The following is a 14,198-nucleotide window of genomic DNA, read 5'->3' as shown; positions in this document are numbered from 1 at the left end:
GTGTGTCAAGAATAGTCTGAGTGCCACCTAAAATGGGGAAGTCAGAGAGGAGAGCTAATTCCACAGTAAATAATGATGGTTTTAAAACCCATGTATTCCTGAGGCTGTGGTCCCTCTGAAAGGAACAGCTGCCAGGCCCAGGTATCAAGGGAAGGACTGCCCACACGGGAGCCATGAAGGCATAGCAGAAGGCAGATGCAGAAGGTGGGCCAGGGCAAAACTCAGAGCACTGTTTCCTTAGGTGAGGCCTGAGGTCCACTTTGTATCACAACTGTCTGGGCACCCCCTCTCCCCCAGCTTACAGTTGTGACTTCTGCCTTCTGTGTAGAGCTTGGACAGCATTTTAAACATGCTTCCCAGGGCCCTGGCCGGATGGCTCAGTGGTAGAGTGTTGGCCTGGTGTGCAGGAGTCCTGGGTTCGATTCCTGGCCTAGGCACACAGGAGAAGCGCCCATCTGTTTCTCCACCCCTTCCCCTCTCCTTCCTCTCTGTCTCTCTCTTCCCCTCCCGCAGCCAAGGCTCCATTGGAGCAAAACTGGCCCGGGCGCTGAGGATGGCTCTGTGGCCTCTGCCTCAGGCGCTAGAATGGCTCTGGTTGCAACAGAGCAATGCCCCAGATGGGCAGAGCATCGCCCCCTGGTGGGCATGCCAGGTGGATCCTGGTTGGGCGCATGCGGGAGTCTGTCTGACTGCCTCCCCGTTTCCAACTTCAGAAAAATACAAAAAAAAAAAAAAATCATGCTTCCCAGGATTCTTAGGAACTTTCAAAGTTTGAGAAAAACCTCTGGGTCAGGGAATGTGTAAATTTAGGAAGTAAGGAGAGGAAGCAGCTGAACCTCGAGATTCTGGTTTCTGTAAGAGCACAAAATAAAATCAAGAACTTTTTTTTGGTTTCCATAAGCCTTTTCTTCAGTTTCAAAATCTGTTTCCTATGCTATTTCAACCTAGGGATCAAGTTAACTTCTCAGGAATATTTCTTCATGGGAAAAAGCTCTGTAGTGCTATCTTCTTAGATCAAATGGAATTAGATACTCCTCCTTAGATCAGAGAAGCTATAAAATTTAGATATGCATTCGTTAACATTACCATGGCAAAATGTGCTGCTTAATTAATTCATCCCAGAGGAAGTAAAACAATAGAAGGAATTCACTGAATTTTGGGGGGCATTATAGAGACTCAATATATTATTGCCTGTAAATTTTATAACATTTTCATACATGAAATTTAAAAATATTAACACATTAAAATAAAAATCAAAGAACTTTCTCTTCTACCCACACCTTGAACCTTTTTTTTTTTTTTTTTTCATTTTTCTGAAGCTGGAAACAGGGAGAAACAGTCAGACAGACTCCCGCATACGCCCGACCGGGATCCACCCGGCACGCCCACCATGGGGCTACGCTCTGCCCACCAGGGGGCGATGCTCTGCCCATCCTGGGTGTCGCCATGTTGTGACCAGAGCCACTCTAGTGCCTGAGGCAGAGGCCACAGAGCCATCCCCAGCGCCCGGGCCATCTTTGCTCCAATGGAGCCTTGGCTGTGGGAGGGGAAGAGAGAGACAGAGAGGAAAGCGTGGCAGAGGGGTGGAGAAGCAAATGGGCGCTTCTCCTGTGTGCCCAGGCCGGGAATCGAACCCGGGTCCTCCGCACGCTAGGCCGACGCTCTACCGCTGAGCCAACCGGCCAGGGCTGAATCTTTTTTATTACACATCATTTCTGCCAAGTGCAGCCTAGTTCTCTTTGTTTGTAGGCTATGAGAATGCACTGTTGTGCTGCAAAGTAACCCGGGTGCTGGGGCAGGGGGAAGAGTGCTTGGTTTATGACTGAGGAGTCAGCAACTTTATATTTTATGACATAGGACACTACTTTAGAATATAATTGATGTGTATAAGCTTACTTTCATCTCTTCTGTATCAATTAATAAGTACTTCCCACATGTTTCTTTGCAACCCTTTGTGACCACAGAGTTCTTTTCCACTAGGAAAAAAGGGTTAGGTGGGTTATTACTAAAACCATCTGAGATCAGTGCTCTAAGTTATTATGAATTCAAGCCTGTACATTAAGTACCAAAGTTAAATCCATACAATAAGACCTCTTTATTTCATGAAATGTATAAAAGAGGATACTCAGGAAGAGTCCTATAGAAGAACAAGTGATTAATTCAGCAAGTTATGTGCTTGCTAAAGTTATTCAAAAATGTCTCATATGCAACCTAAATCAAGAAGAGTAAAAAGCAGAGACAGGGAATCAAAGACCTGTCACAAATATAACACTAAATCATGAGCAAAAATTTAGTCACAAGTAATTTCACCCAAGAAGTCTAGCAAATTCCTTTTCTTCTGCTCTATTCCTCTATTCTCAAGGTCTTTGAGGTTTTTTTGTTTTTTGTTTTTTAATGTTTATTTTTTTTATTTTAGAGGAAGAGGAAGAAAGAGAGAGAGACAGAGACAGGAACATCCATTTGTCCTGTATGTGCCCTGACCGGGGATCAAACCAGCAACCTCTGTACTTCAGAATGATGCTCTAACCAACTAAGCTATCCGGCCAGGACAGGGTCTCAGAGTTTTAACAATGGTCATTGGCTCCACTGCACTGTGCTTTTCAGAGGAGGAGGCTTGAGAAGTAAAACAGATACAGAACAAAGACAAATTAAAAAGCAAAACACACCAATGGAGATCACTACCACATGAAAAGGGACAAGAATTTAAGGACAGAAACATGATTAGAGAGTTACTGAAAAAGCAAATTAAATGAAGAATAGTAAATAATACAAAAAAATGACTAAAAAATCAACTAAAACTATTAAGGAAGCTAAAAACTAATTTCTTCCTTATAATTTAGGAAAAACTAGTAAATGGAGGAAAGCTAATCTAATTGTAAACAATTTTATATAGGGTTCAATTATATCCTTGGGGACAAGGCATAAATTTTCACTTAAAAACACCCAGGCCAACTACCAATTTACAGAAAATTTGAGGACAAAAGGACATATTAAATGACACCATAGCATACGATTGACAAAATTCACTGTGAGAAACATTTCAACAAATAAATTGCCAGGGAAAAGGGACCCTGAGGGGAATCTGTATTTTAAAGAAACATAAAAGACACAGCAATGAATTATAGTGTATGAACTTTACTTGGATCCTGACTCAAATTAACAAATGTAAAAATAGCTATGACTTTTTGAGAGAATTAGAAAGCTGTACACTGACTAGATATCTAATAGTATTAAAGAATTACTATTATTATTTTAGATGTGATCATGGCATAGTGGCTATATTTTTAAGAGTCTTTAGTATTTTTAGAGACACATAGTAAAATATTTCTGGATAAAATAATATTTAAAAATTTTCTTAAGAGACCATGGGGAGGGCAGAGCACAGATGCAACAGGGTTGATTATGAGTGATAACTCTTGAAACCAGTGACGGAAACATAAGGGCTCATTATACTAGTCTTCCTATTTTTGTTTGTTTAAACTTTTTCATAAACACACATAGAAATACACATACATAAAGATAGATGTTAGTGCAACTCTTGACTTTAAATTCAAATGTAGCAGTCACAACAGTCCCAAAGTATCTGCAATCATGCATAGCTCTAATGGAAAAATAAAGGCAATGAATTAATATGAATGGAGGGGGAAAATAACACTCTGAGATAGTCCTAAAGTTAAACTGAAAATGGCGATTTCTTACTTGGTGTATACCGAAAGCTTATTTCCATTTCTAGATCTGGGATAAAAGTGAGTTGTGATAAGTGCTGTCTAGAGAGCTCAGATGTTGGACAGGTGTGTGTATGGAAACTGTATATTCCATTATCAAACCGTAAAGTGCTGACAAAACTCCATAAAGCAGGATACTTTCCATAATAGGTACTCACCAGCACTGCATTCCTGGGCGACTAGGTTAAGGACTTCGACAGCTGCTGGGCACTGTTGTATGAATTCTTCACAAAACAAACTGTCTTCTAAAAGCTGGGCCATGACCAGGCATGCTCTTAATGTTAAAAGATTTACAATATTTCAAAGTCATCAATGTTCATTCTCTAAAAAGTCAACTGTGAAAAACATTTCAATCAATTTTGTCCCCTAATTGATAACAAGGTTCAAACTCCCCCTGCCTCTTTTCTGAGCTGGACTAGTTAGGACACACATAAATAACTTCGCTTTTCCCACACAGTAACTGCCGACACAGCAAGGACAACCAGAAAAGCGAAAAATGGATGTCACCTCCACTAAATGGAGACATACAGTGCCAGGTGAGAAATTAGCATTGTCCCTTAAAAGTTCTTCATAAACTGAGTTCCGTGGGCAATATTAGTGTTCTGGGAATAAGAGGAATCCAAAGGCTTGGAAGATCTGTCATTTTTCTGATTCTCACCTGATTTGAAATACACATGAGGGTTTTCTGAGAAGTCTCATTATCAAAAGTGAAACTTGGCCCTGGCCGGTTGGCTCAGTGGTAGAGCGTCAGCCTGGTGTGCAGGAGTCCTGGGTTCGATCCCAGGCCAGGGCACACAGGAGAAGCGCCCATCTGCTTCTCCAACCCTCCCCCTCTCCTTCCTCTCTGTCTCTCTCTTCCCCTCCCGCAGCCAAGGCTCCATTGGAGCAAAGTTGGCCCGGGCGCTGAGGAAGGCTCTGTGGCCTCTGCCTCAGGTGCTAGAATGGCTCTGGATGCAACAGAGTGATGCCCCAGAGGGGCAGAGCATCACCCCCTGGTGGGCGTGCCGGGTGGATCCTGGTCGGGCGCATGCGGGAGTCTGTCTGACTGCCTCCCCATTTCTGGCTTCAGAAAAATACACACACACAAAAAAAGAATAAAAAGTGAAACTTGTTTCTGTTGTTTAATAGTAAAAAAATGCATTTGCAGGAATCACATTAGGAATAGCTAAACTTTACTTTCAGAGTACAGAAAATGGGGACTGCAACAAAAGTTGCAGAAATTGGGAAATGCACCAAAAACTGTAGTTCACATAGCATAAGAGAATGGTTTCTGTTACTCAGCTAGGCACAAGCTTCACACTGTGGCCCCAGCACGGCTGGAGCACTGAGGCCCCCAAGGACCCGGCCTCTGTGTCTGCGCCACCCAGCACATTGGAGGGTGCTCACCTTGTCCTTATCTCAGCCAGGAGCCGAACGACTGCCATCACAGGAGCTGACCCATCTCCTGTTGCAGGAAGTGAGGTGTGAATAGAGAGACTTCCCTCCTGAGGGAGCAACATGGACTGGACTGCCTGTACTACCTTCTCAGTAATGGACAGTTTATGAAGAGGCAGTGCCTGATGGTGGGGGGGGCGTGGCAAAAAGTTAAATTCAAGTAGTTAGTGTATAAGAAATGAGGGTGTTCTCTGGAGTTAATTCTCAAGATATCAGTTAAAAAATATCAAATCACCATACAGAAAATTACAGACTAGACCCAACCAATTAAGAATACAACACAATGAAATATTTCTAACCAAAGATTTGACTTCTGGCATTAAGATAAAAATTTGCATACAAATATGACTATTAGATAATTATCCCCATATATAAATACACATCACAAATAAAATTTAAGATAACCAAGTATCCGTGCTTCTCTACTGTGCATATTACTCATTACAGTACATTTACCATTTGCAGAGACATTTTATAATGCATTTAAAAATCACCTTACCTCTGATCTTGGAACACAAAGTCTAGACAATGGAATAGTCAGTGTGTCTGATGCTTGCGAAGTCTTTCTACAGTCTATGGGTGGGAATCTGACTGTAGCTATACCTTCCTGTTCATTGATAGAAGCCACTACTCCGATGCTTCCTGATATTCCTCTACCTAAAACCTAGAGACACAAATGGGTCAGCACCACTACATTCCGGCTCTGGTGGGCAAAGCAACTCTGTGTGTGACAAGCAGGAAGAGCAAACTGACAGCTATCATTACAGGCATTCCAGTACAGTTTATTTATAATGCAGATACCAGGTCCTGAACATGGGTTAAAGTAATAAGTCCTAAAACCTTATGTCATGATGATCATAATATGATTTAATTTCAAAACTTTCAATTCTAAAATACTGCCAATAGTAACAACACTGCAAGACGCAAGTATTATAATTAACACCATACAGTATCGTTCTAATATTTAAATTGTCTGCAACATAGTGTGGATAGAATTGATGAGTTTTTCAGGTTCCTTATTCATCTTGAAGGACCAAGGATTTTTGTCCAAATGGGTGAACAATACTTGTGTCACAGATGGTCAATTAATCAATGGATACTTATATACAGGGAAAAGCAAGGACTTGGGGAAAGGTGGCTGGTTACCTGGACCTCGGACCCTATCTTGATTGTCTCTTTGAAGCCTCCCAGTGCACACAGTGCAGCCACGGCCTGGCGGGCAATTCTCTGAAGTTTGGCAAGTTTTCTGCCACTACTGCTTCCATTTTCCAGAATGCTCTCTGCGTATTTCCCCAATTGTGGAATGTACATCAGCGCACGAGACAGAACCTAAACATGAGAGCAGCCCATGTAGGAGGAGTCAGAGATTTGGCCGTTTTGGTAGGAAGGGTGATGAGTGTCTACAACAGTGACTGGGTCCCAGGCACTGAAGGAACTGTGGCTATGCAATGGATGAAATAACTATTAGGTGCGACCACTGACATTCCTGCCATGTTGGCCTTAGGTAATTGGACAGAATTGGAAACGCACAACCTCAAAATATGGAAAAATCAAACATTGTTTTAATAAAACCCCTAAAATAAAGCACAAACTTATCTGAAGGAAAACCATCAGGGCATACTGCCCACATCTCAACACCCAATTACTTCAAGGACCCGACACAAAGAATTCACTTGCAGAATGACTATACGGAAGGGGAATTGATCACAGGTCTCTATTGTTCAAGACACTGGGCTATTGTTTGTAATGATGGATCACTGACAGAGCACTCAGGAAGGGTAACTCACACAGAGGCCTCCTTAGGACTTAGCACACTCAAAATATCCAATAAACAAGGCTGCTGCATGCTTTCCTATGTCGGTACCACTTGAACACAAGCAAGAGGGAGAAACAAGGGGTGCTATCCTTTCCCTGAGAACTCTGTCCTGTCTTCTGCAAGATTAGATCTGGCAGTAACCATAGATGTGAACAAAGTTGAAACTGCCAAATCAAAGCAAATTTGAGGGAAAATAGGTAACAAGTATAACTGGCCAACTGGGGAAATCTCGCTCTACTAAAATTATCCCCCGCTAGGCATGATTCAAAAAGAACCCCGACTTCCTTGGTGCCTCCTCAGCTAAGTGGTGATACCGCACTAACCTTTTCTGCAGTGGTGGTCCATATCTGAGCGGCATTTGATTCTGGGGCCATTAGCAGGCTATGAAGCAAGGCGATCACCTCCGCGGCCATGCTGTTGGCCACGTGCCCACTGATGAAGGGTCGGACGGGGTCGGTCCTACAAGGGTCAACAGGGAAAACTGTCAGTGCCCAGTGCCATGGTTCAGAATGTAAGAAGTGGCTTTTAGCATTGGCCTCCGATGGGAATGTTTTCTATTTATACAGAAAAAGTGAAGCTAAGTTATCATAAGGAAGAAATCACTTCTCTCTTATTCTTTCTGGTAACTCAAGAATCCTCTAGAACAGTGGTCCCCAATCCCTGGGCTGAGGACCAATACCGGTCCGTGGGCCATTTGGTACCAGTCCGCAGAGAAAGAATAAATAACTTACATTATTTCCATTTCATTTATATTTAAGTCTGAACAATGTTTTATTTATTTATTTATTTTTCCTTTTCCTTCCTTTTTGTATTTTTCTGAAGCTGGAAACGGGGATAGACAGCCAGACAGACTCCTGCATGCGCCCAACCAGGATCCACCCGGCACGCCCACCAGGGGGCGACGCTCCGCCCCTCCGGGGCGTCACTCTGTCGCGACCAGAGCCACTCTAGCGCCTGGGGCAGAGGCCAAGGAGCCATCCCCAGCGCCCGGGCCATCCCTGCCCCAATGGAGCCTCGCCGCGGGAGGGGAAGAGAGAGACAGAGAGGAAGAAGAGGGGGAGGGGTGGAGAATCAGATGAGCACCTCTCCTGTGTGCCCTGGCCGGGAATCGAACCCGGGACCTCTGCACGCCAGGCTGATGCTCCTCCACTGAGCCAACCGGCCAGGGCCTGAACAATGTTTTATTTTTAAAAAATGACCAGATTCCCTCTATTACATCCGTCTAAGACTCACTCTTGACACTTGTCTGGGTCACGTAATACGTTGCCACTAAAATTAAATCCATAAACTAGCAAAATGAGTGAAAAACAAAATTCCATCAAAAGTTTTTTTGCGAAATGGAAAAGGGCCAGTGAGGAGACAGAAGAAGAACCTACGACCTGAAGAAAAAGAAGGCTTCATTTAACAGACAATACCAGGAGTCCTACTTGAAGTATGGATTTATCGCAACTGGTGATTCTCGCGCACCAAGGCCGCTCTGCATAATATGTGGCGACCGGCTAAGTAATGAGGCAATGAAGCCTTCAAAACTGCTTCGCCACTTGGAGACCAAGCACCCGACTTTAAAAGACAAGCCTTCTGAGTATTTCGAAAGAAAAAAGCATGAACAAGAAGGACAGAAAGAATTCCTGGTGGCCACTACATCAATAAATGTGAGTGCACTGAGAGCATCATACTTGGTGGCTAATCGTATTGCTAAGGCTAAGAAGCCATTCACCATTGGTGAAGAATTGATCCTTCCAGCCACTAAAGACATTTGTTGTGAACTTCTAGGAGAGGCTAAGGTTAAAAGATAGCACAGATGCCTCTTTCAGCTACCACCGTCACACGGCGCATTGAGGAAATAGCGGAGGACATTGAATCACAATTGTTGGAAAGGATTAATAAATCACCGTGGTATACTCTCCAGGCTGACGAATCTACAGTTATTGACAGGCAATGCTACTTGTTTACGTGCGTTATCTTTATCAAGAAGATATGCATGAGGATATGTTATGTGCACCATCATTGCCAACCAAAACCACAGCCACAGAACTATTTAAATCGCTGGATGACTATATATCAGGAAAACTGAAATGGTCTTTTTGTGTCGGCATATGCACAGATGGAGCTGCTGCCATGACCGGAAGGATGTCTGGTTTAACTACTCGGATTAAGGAGGTTGCACCTGAATGCGAGTCTACGCATTGTGTCATTCACAGGGAAATGCTGGCTAGCCAAAATATACCACCGGAACTTATCAGAGTATTGAATGATGTCGTTAAAGTTATTAACCACATCAAAGCACATGCCCTTCACTCGTGCCTGTTCGAGCAGCTTTGTGAGGAAATGAACGCAGAGCACAGACACCTTCTCTTATACACAGAAATAAGATGGTTATCCCGAGGGAGGTCCCTGGCCAGAGTGTTTGAATTATGAGAGCCGCTGCAGAGATTTCTCTCAGAAAAAAAGTCACCGCTAGCAGCACATTTCAGTGACGAGGAATGGGTCGTAAAACTCGCTTACTTGTGCGACATATTTAACTTCCTCAATGAACTCAATCGGTCACTTCAGAGTAAAATGACAACTGTCTTCAAGTTGGCAGATGAAGAAGCTGCATTTAAAGTCAAACTGGATTTGTGGGGATGACGTGTGAACAGGGGTATATTTGACATGTTTCAAACATTTGCGGGAATTTTGGAAGAGACTGAGCCCAAGCCTTCATTGTCCCAGTTGGTGCACGATCACCTGTATTTGCTTTTTTTTTTTTTTTCATTTTTCCGAAGCTGGAAACGGGAAGGCAGTCAGACAGACTCCCGCATGCACCCGACCGGGATTCACCCGGCGTGCCCACCAGGGGGCGATGCTCTGCCCATCTGGGGCATCGCTCTGTTGCATTCAGAGCCATTCTAGTACCTGAGGCAGAGGCCACAGAGCCATCCTTAGCGCCCGGGCCATCTTTGCTCCAATGGAGCCTCACTGCGGGAGGGTAAGAGAGAGACAGAGAGGAAGGAGAGGGGAAGGGGTGGAGAAGCAGATGGGTGCCTCTCCTGCGTGCCCTGGCCGGGAATCAAACCCAGGACTCCTGCATGCCAGGCCGACGCTCCACCGCTGAGCCAACCAACCAGGGCCTATAATTGCTTTTAAAAGAGTTTGAACGCTACTTCCTAACCACAAAAGACCCATGAATTGCCAAGGAATGGATCCATGATTTTTGACTGTGTAAGCCATCAGGATAAAGGAAAGCTACCACATGGTAGCTGCCACTGGCACACAAGCACAGAACAGCTGGCACAAACTCCCCAGGGACCCGCCCATTCACCCTCTCCTCTCCTAGGAAGAAGCTGACATCACAGCTGGGATGGTAGAGTGTATCGTTTGGAAGAAGTGAAGGCAGTGAGACCAGAGCTCGCTAATACTGTACTCAGAAAACTATACTGGTGTTCCTGGTAGAGGCCTTTCTCAGAAGAACAACCCTCTGGCCACAGGTTGTTCATTTGCTCAGAGTGCACCCCTATTCACTGCTTACAACCTCAGGCAGGTATCTGAAGCCCTCAGTCCCACTGCCAGCAGGTCAAGGGGGTAATATAGAGTTAACGCCCTAAAAACAAACCCCTTACAAAGAAAATCTGAGAAGAGTGCGGACAGGTTCCATGCTGTGAAAGATTTTACCTGGCAAGATCAGAGTTCCTCTCTCGGCAAATGGAGGTTTGGGCGGTTTTCTTTTTGTCGCCTGTGGACAGTCCACTCACAGTCTCTGGGCTGATGGACTCCACGGGCGGCCCGACACTGACGATAAGGCCGGACTGTGCCCACTTGGTTGCTTTCCGGAGAGCAGCTGCAGCCTCTTCTGTGATGACTTCACAACAGCCGCCCTGGGGGTCAGTTTCAAGATAGTCTCCATATGTCACTCTTCTCACCACCGGACTGTAAACCTGCTTCCCCCAACTACCAAAGCAATCCAGGCTAATTTTCAAAAGTTCAAATATTAAAATATTTTATGTAGGAAGTGAGATCCCTCCAAAATCCTGTGTCTTCACCTGGACACAGGTAAATGTTTATCTTCTAGATTCTTTCCGTGCAGATTCTGACCTCCATGATCATGGACCACCCTACACGCACAGTTTTTCCATTTATGTCTCTTGGTTATTAAATATCATGAATGTATTTCTAGGCTAGTATATAAAGAGTTATCTGACTCTTTATTATAGTTGTGTACAGTATTTTATTATATAATTTAAAAAATTGTTTATAATTTTAAAAATTGAGGTGTAATTGACATATAACAATTTCTTTAACCAATCCTCTCTTTATGTGCACACAGATTCTGTTCTGTTTTTTACAAACAAAATCATGAAGAGAAAATGGTTGTCTTTGGATACTTGAGAATGTCTTTTTACCCTCATTGTGACAATAATGAGTATTATCAATCTTTCTTAACTTTACCCGCCTGCCACGTGAAAGTCACATACTACTGTTGGTTTCATTCCTTTTCTTTATTTATACATATTGGGTAATTTGTAAGCCTGGGCACATTTTTATATTTTGATGGGCTGTTTGTCTTTATTTCTTATTATCTAATATAACTCTTTTAACTGCCTTTCATTTATTATCAATTTTAAAGTACGTTTAGGCTATAAAACTTTTTTTAACAGAGCTAAGAAAAAATTTCTAGGTCAAAACCAAGAGTTCCCTTTTACGTTTTAACATTAATGACAAACTGATTTTGACTACTTCTCATGAAAATGGCTTCAGTTAAGCCACTGGCTTCAATTTCTCACCCTGCTTCTTTCCGGGAACTTGAATTAATCTTATTTTTTTTCTCATGAAACTTGAAGCATGGCAAATGTTCTTTAACCGTGTGTCTCGTCAAAGCAGGTGCCTCCACATTAAGGTTACCTTGGTCATGTCTCGATCCATTTTCACAACCTTCTCCATGTTGGCACCAGTCCCAAGGCGGAAGGGCCGTCCTTCTGAACTACTGGAAAGGGAAGCAGAGAGAGGCCACACTCTAACGGGCATGGTCAGGATGGGGCTGCATGTCATAGGGCAACCTTGCTGTGGTCGGGCCACCATTATACACTATAAAGGGTTTTAAAAATTCACAGGAAGACTCAATTTTTCCAAAAAGGAAACCATCTATTAGTGCTTAATTATAGCACAATAAGCAATCAAAACAACATCTGTTTTTAAATATAATTAAAAACCTATGTGAAAAACACCAAAGACCCAAATGAAATGGGAGACTGAACCTATAATAAAGGGAAGGCAAGGCACCCATGACGCCCTCAAGCAAGTGATCTGAATGCCCAAGCGAGGGGACTTTCACAGCAGTATGGAGTCTAAGTCTTGCTGTGAATGACCGCAATATTATCCTTTCTCAGCTTCCTCTGCCACCAATTTGACACTATGACATTTTGCAATGGCCAAGACTACCTCTTGGCGATTTCCTCATGTAAGCACTGACCTGCCTTGACCCTGATAGGTTTATGCCAGCAGCCCACTAGTACTTTCAGTTGCCATGACAGCTAACAAGAGACCCAATTACAAAGATGACACCATCATCAAATCATTTATTTGAAGAGAGGACTCCCCCTCTGAGACAGAAACACCTGCCTACATTCCCCGGTGTTCTGTGGCAGGCCGTCCCATGTCCTGGCTCCCACTAACAGGGCCCCATAGGTTTGTAATCATGGGACAATAACAATATATTTCTCCTTCCTTGTTGAGCAATCATACCATTCATACCTCAATGAATTAAAGCTTTCAAAAAGATTTTCTTATTTCTCCATCCCACAGTCAATGGTATCCTTCAATTTGCTGATGGCTGAGGGACGCCAGTAACACTGTTGACACTATTCCTCTCACAGCCCAAGTCACACTGTCAACTCTCCATCAAACACAAACAATACATTCTCAACGGGGCTTTTGCTCTCTGCTGCGTTGGGAAATAGCACTAAGCTGTGATTAAGTTGTGGATAGTGGGCCTGTATCTGCATTTCAGCTCAGCCTCAGTTTGACATGGGTAACAATAGGGATGATAGTAACAGATTATGTCTTAGAATTGGTAGGAGGCCTGAGACAGCTGATATACGTAAGGGGCTTACTCAGCACAGGACCTGAGACAGGGTTACTGCTTGATGACATGCAGCTACTGCAATCATGGTCACCTTAGTAACGGCTGGAGAACTTCGTGGGATGACTGGTCCTCCCGCTTATGGATGAAGATGGAGAGCTTGCCATCTACCGCTTCACTCTCTTCTCCAGGATCTTTATCTCCTTTTAAGGAATTCTTGGGACTGGCTTTTGTCAGTGTGGTGTCCGGTTCAGAAGCAGTTGGAGAAAGAACTGTCTGGCAGCCTTTAAGTAAACAGAACAATTGCTGTGTTGTTTGTGCATGGAGAACAGTGGTTTTGGACTCTCTCTTCCCCTCTCTGTCCCTTCTGTCTCTTTTACCACAGGAAGCACAGCTGCCATTGTGGACCAGTGAAAGCCCAGTCTGACCATCCACAGAGGTGGGCGCCTCTGTGCCAGTCTCCCATCCAAAAGCTGCTCACCTGGGACCACGTAATCTGCCAGTTTTGCTAAGAGCAACGAGGCAATCTTGGACGCTGGGTCGCTGGGATCCTCCTGCTCACTGTTTAGGGAGGGAACAGAGTAGCTCCATGGTGGGAGCTCCACGTTCCCACAGTCTTCCACACTCATCAGTGGGAGCGCCGCACGGCACAGCTGAAGGATGATAAGGACCAGCTTTGGCGATGGGCGTTGGTCAAGCAGCAGGGAGAGGAGTTTGGACACACAAGCTGGCTGGCTTAGGATGGCTTTACCTATGTGACTCCTGGAAAAGCAGCAAGAAAGGAGCAATGCTAGGAATGTTCGTCTATAGACATTCAGAAGAAAGAGGTCTCTGAATGAGGCTAATTTTCAGATATCACAGCAAAGACATAGACTTGGCACTCTGTTTTTATGGAAGAGAATTCAGGTTGTAATTATCTGATGAAAGCTCACAATTGACCAATTATACTAAAAAATTTTTTTTGATTATTTTCTGATCCCTGATGTTTATTTACATGAACTCCTGTAGTTTGGCATGATTCATTCACAGAGCACCAAGACTTAGAAACCCAATCTAGGTGCCTTACAGTTTTGTCTTTTTTTCCTTTTTAAGGAATACTTCAAGACCAAAGGTATCACACCAGCCTCACCAGCATGGGACCAGCCACAGCTGAATCTGTCACGTCTTC

At 43.8% G+C, this 14,198-nt stretch overlaps 1 protein-coding gene across 6 annotated transcripts in view; it reads right to left on the bottom strand.

Annotated features, from left to right (window-relative positions):
* Positions 1 to 14,198, bottom strand: part of HECTD4 (HECT domain E3 ubiquitin protein ligase 4) — a 194,525-nt gene that overhangs the window by 54,726 nt on the left and 125,601 nt on the right. For all 6 annotated transcript variants that reach the window (XM_066370863.1, XM_066370864.1, XM_066370868.1 and 3 more), the window contains 9 exons: positions 13,512 to 13,792; positions 13,125 to 13,314; positions 11,854 to 11,935; positions 10,627 to 10,829; positions 7,299 to 7,434; positions 6,306 to 6,488; positions 5,659 to 5,823; positions 5,112 to 5,281; positions 3,884 to 3,999 (listed from right to left, as the gene is read on the bottom strand). In XM_066370863.1, the coding sequence (XP_066226960.1) occupies positions 3,884 to 3,999; positions 5,112 to 5,281; positions 5,659 to 5,823; positions 6,306 to 6,488; positions 7,299 to 7,434; positions 10,627 to 10,829; positions 11,854 to 11,935; positions 13,125 to 13,314; positions 13,512 to 13,792 (1,526 nt within the window). The remainder of the gene's footprint in view (positions 1 to 3,883; positions 4,000 to 5,111; positions 5,282 to 5,658; positions 5,824 to 6,305; positions 6,489 to 7,298; positions 7,435 to 10,626; positions 10,830 to 11,853; positions 11,936 to 13,124; positions 13,315 to 13,511; positions 13,793 to 14,198) is intronic.

Source organism: Saccopteryx leptura, chromosome 2 (assembly GCF_036850995.1).
Source record: "Saccopteryx leptura isolate mSacLep1 chromosome 2, mSacLep1_pri_phased_curated, whole genome shotgun sequence".
NCBI lineage: Eukaryota > Metazoa > Chordata > Mammalia > Chiroptera > Emballonuridae > Saccopteryx > Saccopteryx leptura.
Note: the sequence above shows the minus strand (reverse complement) of the source record. Positions and strands in the feature narration are given on the sequence as shown.